Source organism: Siniperca chuatsi, linkage group LG17 (genome assembly GCF_020085105.1).
Source record: "Siniperca chuatsi isolate FFG_IHB_CAS linkage group LG17, ASM2008510v1, whole genome shotgun sequence".
In the NCBI taxonomy this organism is placed as follows: domain Eukaryota; kingdom Metazoa; phylum Chordata; class Actinopteri; order Centrarchiformes; family Sinipercidae; genus Siniperca; species Siniperca chuatsi.
In genome coordinates, this window is record NC_058058.1 from 16,894,383 (window position 1) to 16,919,508 (window position 25,126).

The following is a 25,126-nucleotide window of genomic DNA, read 5'->3' on the forward strand; positions in this document are numbered from 1 at the left end:
GCTTCATTTTTTTTTAAATTGACGGGAAGTTCTGTGCTGAAATCCAGTCCTCCGTGGAAATTTATCTTTGACAAGACTGATATAAAATATACTGACAATATCCTAATCCAAATTAACCTAAGGGGTTCGGACTGGTCAGGTTGATTAGCAAAAGGAGCTAAAGACACGGGTGCAAATATCTGTGCGAATGTGAAGCAGATCAGAAAACCTTCTCTTGGTAAATAAAGGCTTATAACAAGGTACTGAGCTACTGTTGCTGGCTACCTTAATCTTAAAAGTCTCATCTCTCCCTATTTCAAGCTCTTCCAAAAGACTCCTTTCAGTCTCTCTTTTATCTGGTCATCAGAGCTCAGAGCTCAACAGTTGGATATCAAAGTACCGACAGCGGGAAGGGAGGGGTGTCGGTCTCTCTTCGTCTGTCCCATCCCTGTCTGTAACAGCCACTAAGGGATTCCTGAGACGGACCACGGGGGCCCTTGGCTCTCACTTTACACAGAGAAACCCTATCATTTGGCCTAGTGCTGCAGAGCTACCCGATGATGCCCTGTAAGTGCCCACTACATCACATTAGACACTTTTCATCTAACTCTCTGGAGATGGGACGGTAGTTCAAGGCGGTGTATGTGTCTCTATCAAAAAACCTTGATGAGAATGATGGCTTGAGTTTGAGTAGTGCAAAAATATACATTTGCAATTATAAATGCATATGCAATGCACACAGACAAGTAAGTATGCACACATAGAAAGATGACTCTACAGACTTTTCACAAAGATCCTACAACTTACATTTTCTTGGTTAGTTATACAGTACAATTGTGTAAAAAGAAGAGGCATTTCATTAATAATGGAGACAAAAATCAAAGTGTGGGGTTTCAAGAGAAAAGGAGGACAAGGATAATATGGGTATATAAAGTTGCTTTGCATTTAACAAGTGTATCAAGGCAATATCAAGGCATGGCTACATTCTTGTTATTCTCTCACTTGTTTTTGCTGATGTTTTCTTTGTGTGTGGGTTTTATTTTGTTCTGTCTCTTTTTGGTTATGTGCATGTTCACTTTAAAAGAAAAAGAGAGGGCTAGATGTGAACTAAATCTAAATTTGTTCTATTCTCTCAAAAATGTCACAAATGTCAAAAAAGGTACTTCAATAGATTACAAGATCATCTGTTAATAATACCTACAGTTTGTATTGGAAAAAAACCCCATTCAGACTTATTGTGGGTACATTTGAGCAAAACGAATGACGTGCCTCTCCAGCTAAAGGTACAGTATGGCAAGGAGATTTTGAACATAGAATTCATGAAGCTGATGTATGCAGGTGCAACAGAGCCCAACTCTGTTTGCATCGGTGCATGTACTCCATATGACATCACGAACCAATATATTAGATCATGTAATATTCCCTCATCCAAGTCTACTTGTGCCTATGACCCAGTTAAAACATCCTCTATTCATCAGTTGTGCTCACAGTGTTTGGGAGTGTTTGTTTAGATTCACTCTGTTCAGAAATAAGAACATAACTCACCACAGAGGTGAGCGCCATCTGGAAGCTGTAGATGCGGGCTAGCCCGAAGTCGGCCAGTTTGATCTGTCCTCCGCTGGTGACCAGGATATTCTGGGGTTTCAGGTCACGGTGAACCACGCGGTGTGAGTGCAGGAAGTCCAGCCCCTGGAGCAACTGGTACATCATATCCTGTAAGACAACAAAACAGAAAGAACAAAGAGGGGTGGATCTTTGTAAACATGACAAGGATACAGAATTAATACAGTGAAGTTGAAATGAGCATGATCTAAGCTTTTTACACTGATGAGTGTGAGATTGAGCAAACAGCACAGACCACATGGTTGAAGTTTGATTACATTTTTCATATGTGGCCCTGATAAATTTGATTTCCAAAATAGTTCAGCATTAATTGTCCTTGAAAAATGTCAAAGACAGATGGCTTCATGACCCCACACCTCTACATCAACATTTTAACTCATTCCTCTGTCAAACCAGACAAAAAAAGGCCTAAATGACAAGACCCTGCAGTGAGAAATTTAAGTATAAAGGCTGAGACATTGGGGCACTGGGGGGTTAACTAGAGGAGGACGTCGTCTTTTTCTTGTTGACTGTAGCACATCTGTAGCACACACACACACGATACAGGCAAAGAGAGGGTCCGTTCTGTACAAGCATGGATCTCTGTTTCTCAGCAGCTGTCCTGCTTGAATTAATTGGCACTCGTTCTCTTTTTATACCCAAAAGCTGACCTCAGAATTGGCCATAGGCACTACATCATTGACACACTCGGAAAAGTAAATTGGTATGAACAGCAATGAGCTATATCGAAACCAGCTTAGACTTGTTCTTTTCAAACCGAAAAACTCTCAAACAGGTCCCACACCTGTAAACAAATAACAAGTCATTACAAGGGATTGTGGCCAGGTGGTTTTGGCAGAGCTTGGTTTAGAGATTGTTTGATAAAATAAAGTCTAGGGAAAGCTATTTCAGGTTATGGCCTAATAACAGATAAAAATGAATAAATATGGAGTTTATGTAGGTAAAAATGTAATTCTCCACAATCATTTACTCTGTTAGAAAAAAACAGACGGTAAAGGATACAACGTTTAGATTGGAAGAGAAAAGAGACATTTTTGAAGTGAAATGATGTGATGCTGGTGGTGGTGTGTTACATCGTAGCCTGTACACCCCCCTCCAAAACACACACACACACACTCCCTCCTATATACCCCCCCCCAAACCCTCCGCCAAGACCTCACAAGTGACATGGACCTGAGCCCGCAGCTCTATTCACTGGCCAACCAGCTGGTGAGTGAGTCAAAGGGGTCTGCACACTCAGGCAGAAAACATTAGCAAACGGCGCGGGGCTGGCTGCTGTGCTGGCCATAGAGGAGGAGACAAGGCACTCCACACAATACTGTGGAGATGGGGAGTGATGTGTGTGTGTTTGTATACACACAAACTGAGTGTCCCTCTGGGTCTGTGTTAACGTAATATGTGTGTATCTACATTTCCATTTGTGTGTGTGAACCTCAGGATCATGTAAGGGTCAATCAGTGTGTGTGTGAGTGTATGAGTGTGTGCATGCAAGCATGCACATGTGTGCCCTCTAACCAAGGGCAGGCAGGATGCATAAACAGACCTTCCTTTCTACATCTCCATCCAGCCATGACCCAGCGAGGAGGGCAGCAGACAGACAGGGCCATAGGAGAGAGGCAGCCAGTTGTGTTATTGTGTGTGTGTCTGTGTGTGTGTGTCTGTGTGTAAGGAGGGGGGCTGACACAATAGCATACCCCCCCACCTCCCACCAGTTCCTCTCTGCTTTAAATAGCCATTTCACCATTCTTCCTTTCAGCAGCATTTCCTAGTAAACACTAATTATCTCAGAAGTGTGACTCTTGGACAAACACACAAACAATCTTGGCCCCCTTAGCCTGAGCGCTATCTTCTCTGCTGTGTCAATTACCCTCACCAATGAGTAATGAAAAATATTCCAACTATGTTCTAACTGCATAACTTGCTGCATTGCCAATAGGGAAACACCATGTTTAGAAATTAAAATAGCAAAATTAATACTGCCACAAAGTTTAAGACCACATGTGGCACAGAGAGCAACAGTGAGCCATCTCTTAGCCTCACACAGAGTTGATTTCAGCAGCAAGAAGATCCACAAGAGTTGCTCAACACACAACTGTCTTCAACTGGCAGCACTTCAACCTTCAAAAACCCCAAACAACTTGGCCAGGAGGAAACAAAATCACACAAAAAGGCAACAGATCTGACCCTGAAAAAAAGCAGGAGGACCAGAAAAAAAAGTAGTCAGCCCTCTGCAAGATGCAGTCAAAACATGGCTTTCTGAGTGCGCCTCCTTTTCTGATGCAAATGTGCCAGAGGTAGCCATATTGTTTATTGTAGCTAGGCACAATATGGGACATCTGCCGGTTAGCGTTAGTGTAATTCCCTCCCCATGCTTCATTAACCTTCCCCTTTATGGGCACAGAGAATGGAGTTGTGGAGGCTTGGACGGTGGTGGCAGAGGAGGGTGGGTGAGACCCAAGCGCTGGCCCGGGTGAGGAGCACTGAGGCTGGGGCAGCCCAACTGCTTGATGTCCTTCCAGCTCATTTGATTCCTGGAGGAGGACCTCTTTCATCAATGTCCCTGTGGTGGGTCTTGAGTCTGAGTGGGTGGTGGAGGGTTGGGGGCTGAAGTGGACAGGCTTGGCAAGGGTGGGGTGTCGGGTGCTGGGGGTAGTTTGGTTTTGAGGAAAAGTATGCCTGTTCTTTTTAGTTGAGGGTCTTTGTCTGAGGGTAAATGTTTTCCCTTGGTTTAGGATATTCAAGGGTGACACTCTTGAATAGGTACACATTTAATCAGTTGGGTACAGGTGTGCTACATTTGTGACTGCTGGACTGGGATCCACTATCTGGTATCATCTGGTATAGCAGAAGGTAAATTAAGTTGTTGGGAAGGGGGGCGATTGTAGGGTTACTGTGCAGTGTCCGCTGTCCTAGAAATAACAGGGGATGGTGCCAGTGTCATCTTGTCACTCCACCATTGTCCTTTTGTCCCCTCAAGGCTCCAGCTGTATGGATGTTAGGAGAAAGCTAAAAAAGGAGGGGTGCCTCAAGGGGTCAGCATGCTTCAAACAAAGTGCTTGTCAGATTGTCGAACATCGTTGGAAACCTCCTCCCCCAAACTTTTCCAACGTCAGAATTGGGGGGGGCCACATCCAACAATTTTTGACACTTTCCGAAAGTGACAATCTGACAAATAAGCCCACTTTACATAGCGACTGGCCGGGTGTGCAGAGTTAAGAAGGTACGCCGGATTTGAACTTCTCTCTCAAGCGGGGTTTTTTTCACCCTTCTTCACACAACTACTTCCTTCACTTTGCCTTGAGGAGAGACTGTCCGAAAGTGTGTGCAGTCATCCCCATTTGAACGATTATTAAACTTTCTATGGCGGCAGGCTTTTCGCCTGCCTTTGAGTGTGGCCATTCGGAACAGCTATAAACACTTTTGCCTTCAGAAGTAGTCAGACGACACACTGTCTGACCTAGTTAGTTTCAAGCATACCCAGGCCATTATACCACCTCAGAAAGTGGCTGAACCACCGATAGCGTGTTTAAAGGCAAGGAATAACAGTGAATTGAGGCAAAAATGAAATGATTACATGTTTAATTAAACCATCAATTATTAGTAATCTGTCAATCATTTAGTCTATAAAATGCAAAAAAAAAAAACATCTTTAGATTTCACTTTTCAGTGTTGCAGTAGAAGTACAATATCTGGAGCCTAACAACATGATGAACACAAATATCCATAGACACTACAGTACCACACACTGTATCAACAAAAACCCTGGGAAAGCCTCAGGTGTGATCTACCCGACTCGTCTACACTTGCACAGCATCCCACCAACATTACAGCTCAAGACAAAACCTTCACACATAACCCAGGCCCTGGGGTGAAAACCAACGGTTACTCTGGCTTCCAGAACTTCTCGGTTTCAAAAATGACACTTTAAACTCTGAGGCCCCTGTGTCCAAAAATAGAGATGTACCTCTCCAGTACTGTACACAATACATTTACAGACCTTGGGGTGAAACACAATGAAGAGATTTTTAAAAAGGTATGAATGTGGGAAAGATTAAAATAAAAAGTGACAGTTACAGAGGAAAGAAGTTGGCAACACATCCATTTCCGACCTTTTGGCAAAGTGTAAATGGACACAGTGGATTTATTTAATGAATTGGAGAAGTTGATAGTGGTGGTGAGTTTGAATGTGGGAATGTCGGTAAGAGATCAAATTACTGCAAAGTATAATTGTCAGCATCAAATTGAGTACTCTTAGTTCACAAAAACAATGGGAACATTTTTAAGTCAAGTTTCTCTCTCACACACACACACACACACTTTTTCTCTGTCTCAATCTGTAATACAGAGTAAACTTAGAGAGAGAGGGCAGAGTGAAAATAGAGAGGGCAGGGAGCCTCTAATTTGGAGCCCATCTGCCACATGTGTTGCCTTTCAAAACGCTCCGGTACCTCTGATGTTGGAGGGAACTGCACTCTGTTCTCTGTCTCAGGCCAGGAAAACTCACTCAGTAGCATACAGATATGGCTGTGGCCATGCAATATTCAAGCCACAGAGGGTTGGGAAATTGCTTCATTTATGTATCAAATACTAAAACTCAAAGTAATATTTAAAATTAAGTTATTTAAAGTTGTCTAGGAATTTGTCTATTTATGTCTCACTGATGATTTAATAGTAAAAAAAAACAAAATGTCCCTCACAGTGACCATTAAAGACTCCACTTTACAGTAAATAGCATTCGTCTTCCCTGGGTACTTTTAGATAACAATGGCAATGGTTACCTTGATGGTCTCAGGTGGTACTCCGGGGTCAGGGGCCTTCTCCAGGTAGGTGGTCAGGTCCTGATCCACATGCTCAAAGACCAGCGTGAGTTTGGTTTCTCGGTCAGTCCGAGAGACTGTACAAACATCAAACAACCTAGAACAAGAGGAACAGATGGAGGAGATCAATACAATTGATTTAATGGGGTCGACTCTGCTCAGCAAGCTGCAACAACGTTTCTGACTACAACTATGCAAGACTGAATCTCTTCTAAATGATAAAATGGCTGCATTCATATAGAAGATAATCACTGATAACATGTCTGCATTGTCTCTTTTCTTACAAGGGATATTATCATCATCATGTCACTTATTTTGCTTCAGAAATGGCCTGTGTCTGAATTAATTTTCTTGTTCACACATTCATCATTTCCTACATAATTAACACTCAAATGTTTACTCTATAGTGAGTAGTAAATTGAGATTTCAGACTGTCACTGACAAGTGCAGTGTTGAATGACAGTAGTGACTTCTAGCAAAGGAAAATCACTGCATTGGCTTTATAGTAAAAAGAAGCATACTTTTATGGACATAACCACTTTGGTTCCACTGTGCAAAGCTTTTAAATGTTCTCTATATATTTCATCCATTTTACTCTTGGACACTCAAATATAATGGAGGAAAGTAAATATAGCACACTTTAAAGCAGATAGGGAGTGATTTCAGACACAGCAATAGGCATGTCAAACACGGGTGTAACTAATGACATTAATAATGACTGCTATGACTTACTGGAACACCTTAATGTCATGGAAACCCTCGTTAATGTTATCAGTTACAGTGTTTCCTGCTAGACAAGTCAAAATGTCTGCGTGAGAAAAGGGTCTATTAATGTAGCAAAAATAACTAGACACAAGGGACACGCTACCTTACATTACATACATTTTTTGTTTATAAAATTCAGTTACGGAAAAGGAAAAGATTCCAATAAAACCTCAACACCTGAGAGTTGAACATATGTGCTTTGTGGATGGTCAGGAAAGCGTCATCCATTCTAGTACATTAAATTGTAAATGTTTGGCCAAGAACCTGAGTCTGGGCTCCTGTGTATTTTTATCTTACAGAAACTTGCAAAAGAAACATGCTTCGATACCAGATTTATCACGTGCTGCTGACCCCCCCCCCCCGATAATGTTGTGTCAGGTTACCGTGAAAAACTACTTCTATGCAAAGCTTTTGAATATTCAAGACCATTAAGCCCCAAACACCATTGTTTATGGTTGTGTTTCACTAGGCAACAAACTAAGGCCAAGAATCCAGATTATGTCGGCAGACCTGCCAAGGCAGGCTTTTGTGAAAAGCTGAAAAAAAAAAAAACTATCCAGTATGTCCTCTTCAAAGAGCTGGGGACCACAAGCAGCATTCCTCAACCAGCACTATGACAACTCCTGATGCTCTATGGGAAGTCGAGTGGACCCTGCCTGTAGCTGCTGCTGCAGATGCAGCATCTTTCATCACAACACAGGCGACAAAGTGAGCCATGAAGCATCTCCATCAGACACGTTGTGTTGGCAGTACGGATTACAAAGTAATGGGTTACTGTAATCACATTACTAAAAGGATGACATTATAATCTTTATATGCATGTGAATGAGCCAATGAAGTGGAAAATATGATTTGTAAAGTCAGTTTAAATCAGTTGGCTACAAAACATAAAAGGGATGATTTTTGTCTCCCATTACTATTGACTTATTGAGTTAGGTTTAAAGGGATAGTTCGGGTATTTTGAAGTGAGGCTGTATGAGGTACTTATCCATACTCTGTGTATTACCTACAGTAGACAGCGGTCAGCTCGCCCCCACTTTGGAGAAACAGATAGGAGTACTGGGCAGGGAAGCATATTTTAGCCACATAAAAAATAATAACAAAAAAATCAATATCAGTTTAAGTGTAGACTATATTAATGAAATTATATTTATAATTTCACCGCTTTACCTTGCTGTCAGACAGCCTTTTTCTTTGGCACTAACCGTAGAACTCACATATTCCTACGCATAAGCTCAACTGCGCTGTGCACTGTATTATGCCACAGATCAGCTGTGTGGATCAGAGTTACAGCAGAAATACGGTAGTTCTATGGTTAGTGCCAAAGAAAAAGGCTGTCTGACAGCGAGATAAAGCGGTGAAAATATTCTTAATATAGCGTACACTTAAACTGATAGATTTTTTTATGTGGTTAAAATAAAAGATTTTGCTGCCACCTGCCGGGACTCCTGTCTGCTTCTCCAAACTGGGGGTGAGATGACCGCCATCTACTGTACACTGACCATGGATAAGTACCTCATACAACCTCACTTCAAAATACCCAAAGTATGCCTTTAACCTACATCGAAAATATATTTATTGTCCTAATGAGACAATAAACCCAATATGGGTTTCTTACAAAGCTTCCAAGTCATGCCATGAGCCATGACATTGATTGGGGGTACCACTGGGTATCAGCTTTAACTTCCAACCTCAAAATGCAAAGATGGATGGAATTAGAGTAAATTTTGACACCTCCATATTCATTAATAGTTATCCTACTCAATGTCACATTAATATTGTAAAGGGCTTTCAACGCATGTGCTGCTATAACTCAAACTAACTAATCTACATAAGCCATTTAAAATCGGAGCATGGAAAGAAATGACTAAATCTCTCCGGAAACTCTTTCATTCCTATCCAACGAGGCATCGTGCGTCTGTGCCAACACCCTTGTAATCAGTGGAAATGCTGGAGTCGGTGTAGTGAGTGAGAGGCGATTCATTCAAGGTATTAGTACTGTGTATGATGTGACAGAATAGAGGGCACCCTCCTCTTGAAGCGCTGGGGTTACACGCCCCTCACAGATTGTTGGGCTACAATGGGGGCTCTCAGCAGACACTGAACATATGGAATGAATAATGGGCCTCATTACAAACATCCTGGAGTCACACAGAAGGACCACAATGCACCCTTCCTGGCCTGAGCTGCTTGGCTATGCTGGTTGGCTAAACTGGAGGATAGTGAAGTTCCTCTGATAATCCCAAAGAGCTGATGGTTTGCACTCTTGAACCCATTTACTGCAACAAATGCTACTGTATATTATCTAAACTTACGTTTTCCCGGTAGTGCACAAAGTGTGTTCAACCACTAAATAAAAGTGACCTAAGAAAACTTTAATGCCCGATGACATATTTGACTTCCAGTGAGAACAAAACCCATTGTGACCGCATTAAGAGAAAACCATTATCCTCCATTATTCATTAATACGCTGGAGAATTATTGTTAGAGGCACAAGGGCACTAGCCATGTTTCTGATACGTCCATTTAGAGCTTCCTCTTCAATCCCAAAGCGCAAAATATTCCATAATAAAACATGTACCAAGGTCAGACCTTGTCTATTGCCAGCATATGACGCAGACCTCTGAGTGAACAATTCATTACAAAACTGAAAAAATAAGGCCTCTGGGGCGGGGGGGGGGGACTAAAACTATAAAGCCTAACCCTATATGTAATTTGTCTTTAAAATGGCTAAATTCAGTATATCCAGTCTGATTTACAGTAACTGAGCAGGGAGAGTTGTCAGTGCCTTGCTCAAGGGCACTTTGACAGCACAGATGAGTATTGATGGAATCACATGGAATATATAAAATGCATCACACCTGTGTCATGCTTTTTAATTGCTTGTATAGTTCTTTCTTTCTTTCTCTTTCTTTCTATATTATATATAAATAAATAACATGTGGTTATCTTTGGTGAGCACAGCTACTTTGAATATTTAAAACACAGAAATTCATGACTGGTCTCGGGAACTCATTTGTTCTAAAATAATTTAAAGCTGAAATATAATTTACTGATTAATTGTTTGCAATTTTAAAGAAGAAATTGTATGTATATTTACTGGTTGCAGCTTTTTAAATGTGAATATTTGCTGTTAGCAAATTGAATATCTTTGGGTTTTTGACTGATGGTTGGACAAAAGCAATTTGATGACATTAACTTGGGCTTTAGGAAATCATGAGAGGGGTTTTTCCTCTATTTTAACGTTACTTGCAGCTCTAGTTCACTTACTATCTAGGAAGTGAACCTTGAGTTTAAAATATTTAATTATAGATAGTTTGAATATATTACCAGATAAATAATAATCGAATTAAAACTAATGTAAGCCAGAAAGACCTTGTAGAAAGGTAAAGGCCTAATCATTAGAAAGGCCAGCTTTAAATGGAAACTTCACAGGTTTTATGTATTCCAAGCTGATGTGTGTTCATCAATACTCATCTAAAACACTATTCTACTTGATCAATTTTTTTTAAGTTAATCATTTATTTAAACATGTTGTCTCATTGAGCTCATGAGCTCTTTTTTAAGCATTTATACATTAAAAGTATGCATTTTACAAAACGGTCCATACAGTGTTCCATTTTATTCTGCAAGCCAGTGCAAGGGGGGTGGATAGCCACCAGTTTGTAAGGATGCTGTGTCCTTGTGTCTTTTTGGCAGAGCTGACTTATTTTTAAAGTTACACTTTTTAGAGGAATGTGCATGAGGTGGACCAATGTGATTCGAGCCAACCAATACTGATGAATAAGAGGCGGGGTTTCAAACTACACAGGAAACTAATAATGAGAAAGGAGAAAGTTATGATCTGATAGGTGTGCACTTACTGCCTGCTAAAAGTGGGAGCAACCAGCTAGTTGTTATGCAACCCACATTTTCATATTGTCAGCAGAAAACAGTTACAAACAAAAACAGTGGACAACTATGCCTGTTGGCCTACCCTAAAGGTCATATGAGGCAGTATGGTTGCTGCCACAGACCATCAAAAAGGAAGTAGGCCCTAGTGTCTGTCTGTCTTAAACACTAAATATCTCTCACTCTCTGCCCCTCCTCTTTTCTCTCAAACACACACATACAAGGCTACCCACCTCTACCCCTCACTTACCTGACAACATTGGGGTGTTCAAAGGCTTCAAGCTGCCTCAGTACCGCCACCTCCCGGATGGTGGAGAGAGGCATCCCCTCTTCCTCTGTCTGGACACGAACTCTTTTCAGGGCTACAAAGCGTCCCCCGTTCTTCAAATCTCTCGCCTTGTACACTTTCCCATAAGCGCCTTCTCCAATCTCGGCCACAGGCTCATATTGAGTACCAGTACTTTCTTTGTCCATTTTTGCAGCTTTTTTTTCTCGTCTCTTGTTGAAAATATTGCGGGGAATCCCGGCGAGGGTGACGAGCCAGAGAGTTTCTCACAAAGGCATATTCACAGAAAAACGTTGGCACATGCAATGCCTAGATGACAGGGAGACACAGATGGAGGAAGACACCATCTTTGTCAGATTTGGTCAAACTGTGCTCCAGGTAGGCAATAACAGGACTGTCATGTTTTATTCCGACTATCAACACAAGAGCCCCGTTGCGTCCCAACGTCCACTCCTCCTCCTATTACGCATAGCAACTCATGTCCTCCTACCACTACACAAAGTAGGTTAATGTAAAATTATTAAAATTAACCACAGTTAGCTTATTTTTTTAAGCTAGGTTTGCATTAAATAAACTGTGACGCGCATTAAAACAAATCCCTCCACGTGCAATGTTGTTGAAGTTATTCTCATGTGGGCTGTCTTTACTCTGTTAAAAGGAAATTAAACAAGAACATTTAAAGAGAACAAGCAAACAGAGAGCACAAACATTACATACCATGCTGTTTTAAGCAAAATAATCAGCTACTGCTTCCCCTGTTCTGTTTTATCAGTGTGTTTGAGTCGACACAAACTTGGCGAGCACGTGGCTGTCTACTGATTGCATTGTCTGAACTTCCTACAGCAACAGTTCATTTAAAACACTGTAAAACTCGCCTTTCAAATCTGAAATCATTGTAAATGTGTAAAACAATGCTGTAGCAGAGTTTTAAAAATGTTTCCATTAGCTTAGATAGCGTCCTCGAATTTTTTCTAATTTAATTGTGCGTGAACTCAAACGGGCTAATTAAAATAAATTCTGGCAAGTCAGGGAACTGCTCATTTCAGTTTTTTTTTAAATATTATCATATAGCCCATAAAGCAACGTTGACAGTCTCATAAAGACATTTTTGGCACAAAATTCTGCATAAATATCCACACTTTCGGTGTTTACCTTGGTTTATGTTGTCAAAATTACGTCGGCATGTCCGATAAAATGCTGAGGAGGCATTCGTGTCTCGGATAAAATGTCCTGCATCAAACGCATCCCTGTCCACTGTCCTCCATGCGGGGGCCACACAGGTAGTTGGACGGTGCAGGCTCTAACCCCCCATCCCTCAGACTGCACCAGCCCAGGCAGAAACAGTCAAACGAGGGAGGAGGAGGAGGAGGAGGAGGTGGTGGGGGAGGAGGTGGGGCTGTACGAAAACTCACACACACACTCTCACTGCAACTTTGTGGGTGGGGGGTGTGGAGGGTAAGGGGGTGTAGGATGGGGGGGTCATAGGACAAAGGCAAACGCGTGATACAGCCCTCCAAAACCACGCTCTTCTTTGGATTTTCTCCTTTCTTTCTTCTTTTTTTTCTTCCATAGGCCTATAGCCTATCCCCGGATAGGCCTATGCAACTGCAGCCCCGCTCGCCTGTGTGAGCTCCGTCTCTGCCTGGCTTTCCCACGGCGGCTGAATGTGGCCTGACCCCCTTCAGAGAGGTTTGACACGGAGCGGGGACATTTCCGCATTCCTCCCCGACTACAAAGGCACACCGCCTCCTTTTTGCTCTCCCTCGGCCTCCTCGGTGCTTTACCATTCATAGTCCTCTCCGCGGGTTTTGTCTCCTGTGTCAAAACCGGGAGCACCGCAGGGATCGGAGAGGGTAGAGAGGAGGTTTAATGGATGGACTGCCACACTATCTATCTCACTCAAACCATTGAGGAACTCCTGCGGCAACAATGCGCCAGCGGGGATGCAATGTGACAAGCTCGCCCTAGATAGTCCTGAGGGGTCAGGTTCAAGGCCCGGTGGCTTGATCTGTGGCAGGGGGAGTCTCTGAGTCCCCTGCTAGGGTGGTCGTTTGCAAGGCTCCATGCCCCTCAACAGGCGTGGTGGCCATGTGGGCAAACTTTTTTGAAAATACGGGAAATTCTGCAGAGCATCTCATCATCATCATCTCAGGGTATACCTTTGATTAATTTCACAGCAAAATATGGACAATTCTGAAACTCTGCAAGTCAATTTACAACATGTAAGAATGCTAATAATTATCTTTTTATATCTATACTTTAAATATTAAAACAGAATTACTCAAACAGGAATGGGAATTGTTCATTTAAAATGTATATAAACATAACCTACACATACAAGTTATTATGTTATAGAATTTATTATCAATAACTGTAATATCTGGTAAATGTCACTGTCTCTTCTTAAATCCTCAAACCTAATAATTAAATATTTTCTAACCCACAGAAATAAAATTGTATGTATACTTTAATTCTTGCCTTTTTATCAATTTCTTTTAAGTTATGTTTAATTTTTGCTTTATTGTATTAGTTTAGTTTTATTTTAATAGACCCATTCATGCTTAAAATTCTAACTCTATTACATATCATATCAGGTGTAGACATTTAAAACAACATGATCTGTCTGAAAAATTCTTCAAACTGACAAAGTTTGTATTTCACTTTTTTTCCTCTTTCATGATGGACACGGTTTAGACATGACAAGACTTGATGTCAGATTGTTCTAATGAATAGCCAGTTACAGGCGTGTAACCAATCTTCATTATCATAACTTCAGTGGACGGCGTGTATTAAAGACGCACAGGAGATCAGAGGAAGGAGATTCCTCTGGTGCTATGATTTATATGCCAACTTGTCTTGCATGCTGTTTGTAGAATCCACATATTTCCATTGAAAAGATCAAGTTGGGTGAGATAATGACATGAAATATGTATGGCAATCTCCCCTGCCCAACTTTATAGGCAACCCCAAATTTAAACCATTTGCATCACAAAACACACAATGCAGACAATGTATCCCAGTCCAATTACTGAAAATGCCCACATTTACATTTTTTCATCATCATTGTTCATGTGAAATCAGCTCTGAGAGCCATTGCCCAGACTGAATACATTAGCATGCATACTTCTTATGAGAGCTAACCAATTAGATCCGTTGTGTGCGGTATAGAGATGAGAGAGAGATACACACCTCAAACACACACACGCTCATTCTGCAACAGTCTGATTAGTCAATATCTGATACATAAACTTTAAGTTTCCACAGTCTGTGTTTGTTTACCTTGATGGGGCTCATGCTGGGGAACCATTTTTGAAAAGATACTGGAACAGGATGGTCCAATTAAGAACAACATATTCTGGGAACAGCATGGTCAGAATATAATTTAATGTTTAATCTTGAATTCTTGAAGTTGCAGTGTGAACAATAATACCATGTACTATCAATTCAGAATCAAATGTGGACAAGATGCAAAAATGAAAGATTAAACAATTCTGATAAATTTGTTTCAGCTGATGGTATCACTAAATTTATCTGGCAAATGATCTGGGATCTACCTAATTACTCTTTTCAACTCTTTTCAACATGTATCTTCATCATACATAATTATTATTGAATAATTTCATAAAAGTGACACCTTATTTTGTAACTTTGACAAGAAGTAGTCACAGTGACTAGGATTAGAACAGTATCCTGTTCATCTTGACTTTCTGACATAAATAGTTGCATAAGCTGTGTTTATGTCGATTTGGTGACTTGCAGTACATTTACCAGAATGTTATTCAATCAGGGCTTTTCTAATTTTGCTGCTGAATTTTCATGTTTTTGCTATTTAATGTTGGTTTTTGAGATCCAGTGGTTTCCAACCTAGGAGTCAGACCCCCTCTACAGGGTCACAAGATAAATCTGGGGGGTCACAAGATGATTAATGGGAGAGCGAAGAAAAAGTTCTGCTGTAAAAGTTTGTATTTGTCTTTTTGATCTTTTCTCTAATTATTGCTATTTTGTGAAATATTGGATAATTTTATCTCTTATCTAAATGGAACTCATCTGGGAAGTTTGGGGGGAAGCTGCTACTCATACACACATAGACATATTTTTGTAAGGGGTCGCAAGCCAAAAAGGCTGGGAACCACTGGTTTAATCTTTAATAATGTATTGTGTTTTATAAATGTATCAAATGTTTTTAATGTAAAGTCTTAATCTGAAAAGTAACTCGTAGCGAAGTAAAAAGGCAATATTTCCCTCTCCCCTGAAATGTAGTGAAGTAGGAATATAGCATAAAATGGAAATGCTAAAGTAAATTACACATACCTTAAAACAAGTACAGTTCTTCTTGAGTATATGTACTTAGTTATTTTCCACCACTGGTGTTAATTGCAGGTGGCTGTAATCTCCTTTAATGTTGCTCCAAGCTAGTGAAGATTAATGTCTTGTGTTATCAACAGTTTTAAAACTCCCATACGACAGTTAAGAAACCCAAACACAAGTTCCTTAAAAGCTGAAAACACCCTAAACTGGCATTTCTGCTCAGTATTCCTGAGAATCATTGACACTGAGGTCAAATGGTTGTCAGACAGGTTGTTTAGACAGTTCCTCAGGTATAAGACAGGGAAGGTGTTAGGGGTGGAACTGCTTATTCTTCAGGTTCAGGTAAAACCAGATAAGGGATCAAATAGCAGGAGCGAAATTGAAAAGATTATAACTGTGAGAACAGTGCTTCTTGCTTTCATGGGTTTCTTATTTGTCACTCAGACTTTGTTTGGGGTTTGATAGCATATAAGTCTGGTAATTGATGGCAAATCCTTTTCAATCTCTAGTAAAAACAGCAATAAAAACTTACTATTTACATTCAAAGCACCAAAACTTAAAGCTGCATTAATAGATTTTTCGGCCACTTGGGGGAAGCAGATCAAGTTGTAAATGCAACACTGACACATTATACCGTATTAGGTCATTTAGGCAAATTATAAGGCAAACATTTGCCTATTTAAACATCCAGCAGACACAAAGAAACATTTCGTCGAGCCATGTTTCTGTCCACCCAACAAATATGAATCCAGTATTCACTCTTTAAGCTCTGTTATGGTTTCCATCAACTCCTGAGGGAAATATCTGGCCCTTTAGAAGCTAAGATCCTCCATTATGTTCACCAGCTAGTTGCTAACTTTTCCTGTTTGCTGTTTGGTGCTGGTCAGGTAGCATACAGTAGGTCTATCAGATCTTTTAAGCTGGAAACAGTTACCTGCAGGGGCTAGACCATGGACTGTATAAAAAATGGACGTAGTGTCCGTGGCTAATCCAAAAATGGGCAAAGAGGTGGAGCTGAGGTGGGCCGAATGAAGCCGGTTGCTGAACCACCTAGCGACAAGCCACCTGATAGGGCACCCAACTGTCACTCAAAGTGGCCACGTCCTTAATTATGCATAACTTTAAGCCTTAATATAAGGCCCCATAACACTTGTCATAAACGAGGGAAATTAGCTGTAGAGCCCAAACCATTTTTTTTACCAGGCTGTATCAAGGCCATTCGAGGAACTGCAGTTTTTGGCATTTCTGCTTTGGCTTAATTGTTCAGCCTCGGAGATTGCCGCTTGGGCTAGACACAAGGTTGATGAAACCGGTGAGAGTGAACCAAAACAGTAGTGGCGGGACTGAAAACCAAAACAATGCGCTAAAAGCAACTAAAGCGCTCTGTAGAGCTAAGAGAAACTTTAGAATCAGGTGATAATTATCTGTGGGATCGTCACTACGAGCAACCCCTTCCATGTTACACATAGTCATTTGACCCATGGTTGATATAAATATATTGATTAGTGCAGCTTTAACTTACTTTTTCACTTTTACCAAAATGGAACCAGCTCACAATGCTCATTAATTTGAGTTCAGTACAGTAATAATATGGTGTCTTGCATTTACTAAGGCAGGTCATTTGAGTCATAATGTACTGCTGCTTTTGAGCACCCCAAAAAGGCCAGCGCAATCTTTCACTCTGACTCTGAGATGTGAAAGAAAATGCACTGTTTGTGTGTCTGAATGTGTTTGCCTTTATCCCTATGTGTGTGAGTGTATCTGTGTGTGTGTGTGTATGCGTGCGCGTGGCAGCTGCTGATCAGTCCAGCCAAGAGAGAATTATTGCCTTCCCGAGGGGGACGAGAGAGGCCAACAAGGGACAGGTGACTCCCAGTCTCTCCCAGATCTCCTTACACCCACCCACCCACACACACACAGCAGAAGATCTACACACACACACATACAGAGAGAGGGAGAGATTGATTGTGGGCCTGTCTCCCACATTCCACCTAAATAGAGGGGGATGTCCATGCCACAAGGCATAAGGTACAGTGATAATAACCTGAAGTCTCTAGGTAGACAGCTGTCACACCTAGGGAGGAATCTGATATAGGATGTGTGATATTGGGTTCCTTTTTAAGTCCCCAATCCCATTGTCAGGATTTACAAGCATCACTTAGTCTGCTGTGTTTCATGTGAGTCTGGTCTTATCCACCCATCAGCAGCTTAATATTTAAACGACTTTTTGAGTATAAAGACGGGGCCTAGCGTATGGGGCCAGCAGACAATCCGAGCCTGTTTTGTGTCTCTGACTTGATTTCCTCTCTTCCTCTTTCTTGTCAAGCCAGACTGAAGTCCAGAGTGCGTGGTGCAAGTAAAGCCCCTTCTCTCCTCTTCCCTTGTCCTACTCTTCTCCCCGGCACCGGCCCCCAGACACAAGCCTCTTTCTGTTGGGGCATCGCCATGGCAACCAAGCCACTAACTTGAGGAGGCGACATAAAAACCTGCTCTTTTAGGGGACACAGGAACACCTGCCACCTCCGCCGATGGGGAGGGCTAGGCTGGGCGCCTAGCCACGTGCAGACACACACTTACATACAAATTCATGTGGTCAGAGACAGACACACACACACACACACTCTTTCTATCTCTCACACACATATACACAAACACACACTAACACACATAAACAGAGGATCAGTGTAACATTCAAATGAGACCTCTAGCTAACATCTGCTCCCCTTTAGAAGCTCATTTATCTTCCAATAACATCTCAGGTTGTTTGGTGGCTTTCTTAACTCATGTCCTGGCAAAAACCAAGGAAAGAGTTTTATGGAAACAAAGAATTCATTATTGATAAGGTTTATGGTCTCAGGCTAACACACATTTTTCCTTATTTTAACATCTCGATTGTGTCTTTTTTTACACCAGTGGTTACTTTGATAAGTGATGAAATTACTTGTACTCCTGAAGGACCACCAGACACATGCTCAGCTGATTGACCACTTTATTCATACAATAACAACTGTACCTGTAACTTCATTAGGTGAGAGTCTTGTTTGTTAACTGTTAGTTAACCTCACCTACACCTTAGACACTCCCTGATTACAGAGAATAGTATCTTTAAAAAGAGTTAAAAATCTATCCACCAGCACCTCTAAAGCGCACTAATTAACACATTGTATCTTTTCTGTTTTGTTGAGAGTTGTATTAATCTTCTCATCTAACTCTTGGCAAGAAAGCAAATAAACTATTTCCCAAAATGTTGAACTAGTCTTTTATGAATTCAGCTAGAGCCAGCAGGCTATTAGCTTAGCTTAGCATAAAGACTGGAAAAAGGGAGAAAGAGCTAGCCTGGCACTGCCCAAAGGACATCTAAAGCTCAGTAATTAACACGTTGTGTCTTGCTTGTTTAATCTGTACACAAACCAACAAGTTGTGGTTTTACTGGGAGTTACCTGCTGTAACTATTTCTTGGATGGGCGCAGTAATGGGCATCAATAAGGCCTTTTCAACATGACTTAATTAACTTTTTGGGCAAATAGCACATTTCAGTTTGTTGACAAACACAATTGAGTTTGACAAGAAGATACAATCAAGCCAAGATCTCTTGTTTCCACAATGATAGAAATCAAGCTAATGTCTTCAGTTGTCATTTTCCTCAAGGCCGATGGGTGAAACTTCTTCAAACAGACAGCAGTTTAAAGCTCCCGCAGCCCCTTTAAAGGCCCCAATCAACAAGTGTCAGTTTGGGGTCAGCCAGCAAGCCGAGGCTGCCTGCGTCCTCCTGTTGCAGGCGGAATATTCTGGAGAGACTGGTGAGTAAACCTATGGTGCCTGGCTGCTGTTCATTAAGAGTATTAATGATTAACTGAGAGTGCTATTGTCCCCTCAGGCCCAGCTGTCCCTCCTCCGCCGTTGATCCACTCCGATGCCTCTGGGCCACTAAACTGGCTCCATTCATGTGCTAAAGTGACAGCTGCTCCTCACATTCTGCAGAAAATTAACCGCAGATGCAGGAAATGCAAGCTGGGAGCCAATAAAAAATATTTCACAGATTTCTTTTGTCTTTTTTTTTTAAAGGGATTGATCGGTGATTAAAGAGTGGATCGGAAGGATTATTTCAAGCCTGTGCGGTAATAGTAAAAGAGGCAGAAGATGGGTGTATAGAGATAGTGTATACTGTATTGGCCCTTAGTCATTCAGAGGATGTGAAGCAAGCAAACTCAGCAGCTTTATTGTTGACATGAAAGCTGTCAAACAGTGTATCAATATACAGCATGTGATCAATTAAAGGTGGAATCTGTAAAAATGCAGAATCAGTGTCACTGTGGGGTGAGTTATTTTGTCACCCATTAAACTTTTTCTAAGGATCTAATCATATCAACATGTATTGCCTTTATTATCATTCCCAAATATATCATTTTATTGTATCTGACTAATCAAGAAATGAAGGTTGGTGTATTTTACCTGGAGAGGACTTTGACTGGCTCTTGTCAAGTGTAATTGTATGTACAAATTCCAAAAGTGGAACTTGGGAGAAATGTTGAGCTTTTGGTTTAAACAGTTGGTGTAGTGGACATGACTGTAATCTGGGCTTTACTCCTTTAGTACAAACAAGGAGAATTTGTTATTTGTGCAAAAGAAACAATACAAAGAACAATAGCAGCAATCAGAACCTGTATCATCCTCAGAGCGAGCTTTATTGTTTTATAACATCTGTAGTAAAGAAATCAAAGTTGTTTCATCTTTCCGGGGAGAGGACTTTAATTGGACCTTTAAAGGAACCGCTTGCGTTTCACTGGCATCTGCGGCTCCTACATGTTGAACAATTGTTATTGTTTCACCTGGGAACAATTATGCCATCTTGTCTATAATCAGTTGAGTGGTCACAGATACTTTATGTGCTTGCTGTGGGAGTACAGGGCTGTGTTACTGAACGGCATATGGTCTTACTGTCCCGTTTCCTTGTATTTGTACCAACACTCCTTAGAGACAGGTGGGATCTAATTACTGGTAGCATGATGGTTGTTTCCCACATCGCTTTCAATTAGAGGGTCTCTTACTGTCTTTGTTTATGGTTTTTGCAAAAGTAAACACATACTTTACATTCATGTTTTTGTGTTCCTGGATGTGCACAGGGGTGGACAAAATAGCAGAAACACCTCATAACACTAAACAATAGCATTGAAAGTAAATACCAATGGGGTAAGGCTTATAATTATTAGTTTTTGTTCAGCCTGTTGGAGGTATTGATGCAACTCGCTGGTTATTTTTCAGGCTGTAGTTAGCAGTGTTGCTAAGCAGTTCTTCTCTCATGTAGTCACTGTGGGTGAGGGTCTACTTGTGAGCACTGTTCCTCTTTGCTAATGCAATTTTGCTGTATTTTGAGACTTTTCCTCTTGCCACATTACACACTTTTGTAGTGTTTGTGACTGATGCACCACCTACGACTTCAGGCAGCGACTTGTGTTTTCTTTAAAACTCACCTCTCTGTTAAAGCTGACACATACTGATCATTGGCTCAGCATAACATGACTCATTTGTGTATTTGCCTTTTTAAGTGTGATTTACAGTAGTGACTGCCCGAAATACTGGTGCATCCGTTTCAAACTCAACAAAATTATGTAACGTGGCAAACCTGATGTAACAAAGAGAAACAGTTCTCTCGACTAGACCTCCACCAACTCTGACTGAAAGACACTTAATGGGATATTTACCTAAAACCACTACAGAATAAGGACAAACTATGACTCAAAATGACCAACCAACACCTCTGACAATCCTAGAAAAAGCTGACCATTATGATTTACATTAAATTGGTATTTAATGTGTTTCTTTTATAACCTGCCTCTGTCCAAACATAACACAATCCGCCTACCAGCACCTCTACTATATCTCATTTCTTTAATCTGTATGAAAAAGTCAGGGCAAATAAAAGTATTAACATTTTTGTGTGTGTGAAGCTGTGGCGGTTTGGTGTGAGACCAGTGACGTATTTGGGTGGGAAAACTGGTATTTCTGCGTCTGTGTACATTGTATTTGTGAGGTCTGTTGGTCTGAGTTTGTAAACACACATACAGTGAAAGCTGTCTTACAATATTTTCTCTTCATGAATTCAAAACAACTTACCATCCATTTTCCTTTCCAACAGTCACTCGCAGGTGACCAAGGCTTGTTTTACTTCACACCTCTTGCTGATTACATCACCACTGTGGGTGGTTAGGGGTATCACATCTAAATGCCTTCAAACAAAGGAATGCCTCTATTTAAGATACTTGGAGTGTGATAGTCCCCAGCCAGCTGTTCAACTACCCCTATCCATACATCTCTCTTTTTTTTGACAGGAACTATGTAATCTCATACCTCTACTATGCAACGGTGGGAAATATTTTACTGTGACTCCTCGGGGGAGGGAGGGAGAGACCACCAGATGTTGGGCATCGCTGTGGGGATGTGGGGCAGAGAGCATTATGTTGAATATTTAGACTGGTACACGAGCAGCCACCAGCTAGTTTGTGTCGAGTGACGATAAACATTAGCACCTTCCATGTCAGGAAAGAGGGGAATGAGGTGGTCTCTGTGTGTGCATTGGGGGCCGGGTGTTTTGACTCCTTCTTCTCATGGAAATTTCAAAATACAAAACTGCTTTCAGGAAATGAAAAGTATACTCGGTGCTTGTGTCTGACATTATGTCGCAGAATGTCGCCTTTCCATCTCAGGTTACTTGAAGCTATTTCTAAGCCAGTGAAGCTGGTCAAATAAGGTTAATATATAGCCTCTTACCTTGGATTGGTGCACGCGTAGTGTTGTTTTCCCTCATCCTGCGCTTTATGACTGTGTGAAACACAGAGGACAAGCACAGACCTGAGCAAAGGGAGGACTGCTTTTCAGCCTGGGATCGTGGTCTGTCTTAACAGCCAACAGTTTACTGCTGGAGAGAACATAGAGGTGGCTGTGTCCATTCAACTCTGTATGCATGCATGTGCACCCACCCACCCACAAACCCCCCCAAAAAAACACACGCACACCTACCAGTTCGGTTTGTGGCATGTGCGATGTAAACACATAGGTTTCATAGATGTATGTGTGTGTGTGTGTGTGTGTGTGTTGGACCAAATGCTGCTGGGGAATTAATTATAGAGTCATTGCTGCAATTGAATAAATGTGAACTTTAAATTGTCTGGTTTAGTAAATATACACTTTCTACTGCAGTGACATTTTACTTTTAATTACTCTGGAGTACACATTTTTCATATTCAAAGTCTAGTAGCTATTTTTCTTTTCCCCCCAGTATGAAATATGTCTTAAAAAAGTGGCTGTTCTGAGTAAGAATCTCTCTAAGGACCTCTAGACTGGAGAACAGGAAATAAGATAATATGTCTCTGTGTATATGGGTGTCAACTTTGTAAACACAACTGTTGAGAAAAGGTTTTTATCAGTGCTACACCTGCCATTGACAGATACCATGTCACATGTGCTACAGGGAACGTACACTTTATGTTATGAGTATTTAAGTAAGGAATTTAAATAAAGCATGGGCTCCATCATATTCACACTGTGTCTAGATAAAAATGCAGCTATGTTCCTATTGATTTATATAAAGCTCTGTGGCGTGGATGTGTTTGGTTTTGAGCACACAATGCTGACTGGAAGCAGAAGAGGATCTGGGTTGCAGGCAGCAGGATTTGACATCGGCTTATTTCCTCTCATTGACTGCGGGTCACATGGCGAGTGCGTGGGCGGGAGATAGTGGAATGCGTTAAAGGGGTGAGGCTCTTGCCACCAGACACACAGTCACAGACACACACACACACAGTCACAGACACACACACACACACACACACACACACACACACACAGCAGTCCTTGCAACTGGGTACATGCTGCACTAAAGGAAGACATAAAAATATGTAGCTTGTAGAAGCATATTTACATGTTTGCTTTGGGACAGACCTATAGATAGAGGTCAGCCGTGCAGTATACACATACACACACTGACACACAATGATTTGACTGATGTCGAAAGTTCAGGGGTGGAGAATGCTGAGGCACTTTTTGAAAGATTCACATTGACTCGACCCACGCACTGGGGGTCAAACACAAGGTTCATGAAGCCAACGTGCTATTTCGGCAACCAACAACAGTCAGATCCAGAGAGAGATAGAAGGGTTCAACGGTGCAGCAGTAAAAAAATGACATTCACATGCAAGCATAAGGGAAAAACATGCGCCTGCATACACCCACACACACACTGCAGAGCATGTGTGTCCAGCATTCTATGTTTCCCACTGTTATAAATCTTTGTGTGTGAATGAAACTTTGTCATCCAATCAAATCACTCACAGGCCATGCAGACTTCCCCGCCCCTTTTCTTTTGCTCCCTCACTGCTCCACTTAACCCCACTCTCCCGTCTCTTGTTCTCTTTAAGCTATAGGCACAACATTTCTACATATGAAGCTAAAAAGCATTTCAAGTTGTCATCCAAGGCGTGACATCCTCTTATCAACAACCTCAAAGGCGCAAGTGTACGCGCCCGCTTCTCGTTTTGGTCACACAGTAATTGATTGAGTGTGTGAGAGAGTGTGAATGCTTTCTTTTCCCCCTGAACGATTCTTTAATACAACTTGAATTGATGTTATATGTAGGGGACTGTCTGATATGTGCTCATCCTGCACTTCAACATCCTCACTGATGAAAATGAGGGACCTTTAAACACAACAACACAGCTACAGCTATCCATATTTCAGTGGACTAAGGAAGAAATATGCATGGGAGCCTACAGTATATCACAGTAGGCCGCTGACACCCTATGTGGCCCCACTGTAACGACTGCTCCAGATACACACACACGCACATGCACACACGTGTGCCAATAGTGTGGCCTTGATGTGGGCTATTGTGCTGTGTCTGCTCTGAGTGTCTGCAGCTGGAGGCGAAGGCTGCTAGAGAAGAGAAGGAATGAAAGAGGAGGAGAGGAGGGATTGAAAAGAGAAGAAGGAGAAGAAGATATTGGAGTAGAGGACAGGGCAGATACAGATGATATACAAAATGATCAGGAGGAGCTGTGCAAAGGCAATGTGAAAAAGAGTGAGGAGGAGTTTAGGTGGGAATAATAAATCTTTAAGAAAATGATTTAGTACAACAAGAATAAGGACAACAAGATAATATGATGAGGATGAGGTGGAGGAAAAGGAGGCGGCAGGATGCAAACAGTCCAGAGGGGTAGAGTTGTGGTGAAGTGTGGCAACAGTCACAGACATGGGCTGGGAGGCTGAAAATGGAAAATGTGACATGTTTTAGCACAGCAAGAGGGCCCCCATTTGATGTTGTGTGTGTATGTGTGTGTGTTTCATGTTCTTATATCCCAGTGGGGACTTTAACCTGAATGCACACTAACCTATGGGGACTTGTGTCACCGTGGGCACAAAAATTTAGGTCCTCATGTGTAGAGACTGCTTTTTGAGGGTTAAG

The 25,126-nt window shown here is 41.5% G+C and overlaps 1 protein-coding gene and 2 long non-coding RNA genes across 4 annotated transcripts in view; 2 read left to right on the plus strand and 1 right to left on the minus strand.

The window, feature by feature from the left end:
• The window catches only part of cdk6 (cyclin-dependent kinase 6), a 39,822-nt gene extending 27,102 nt beyond the window's left edge, over positions 1–12,720 (minus strand). For both annotated transcript variants that reach the window (XR_006375132.1, XM_044171011.1), the window contains exons 1-4: positions 12,514–12,720; positions 11,326–11,670; positions 6,381–6,516; positions 1,525–1,692 (exon numbers count right to left, since the gene is read on the minus strand). Coding sequence is in view for 1 of the 2 variants with exons in the window: in XM_044171011.1 (XP_044026946.1) it covers positions 1,525–1,692; positions 6,381–6,516; positions 11,326–11,549 (528 nt within the window). In the remaining variant the exon portion in view is untranslated. The remainder of the gene's footprint in view (positions 1–1,524; positions 1,693–6,380; positions 6,517–11,325; positions 11,671–12,513) is intronic.
• Positions 11,608–14,860, plus strand: LOC122864020. The gene is made up of 2 exons (XR_006375133.1): positions 11,608–11,739; positions 12,934–14,860. It is a non-coding gene; the product is annotated as an uncharacterized LOC122864020 (long non-coding RNA).
• Positions 14,861–19,078: 4,218 nt separating this feature from the next.
• LOC122864021 lies at positions 19,079–19,709 on the plus strand. The gene is made up of 2 exons (XR_006375134.1): positions 19,079–19,469; positions 19,547–19,709. It is a non-coding gene; the product is annotated as an uncharacterized LOC122864021 (long non-coding RNA).
• Positions 19,710–25,126: the final 5,417 nt, after the last annotated feature.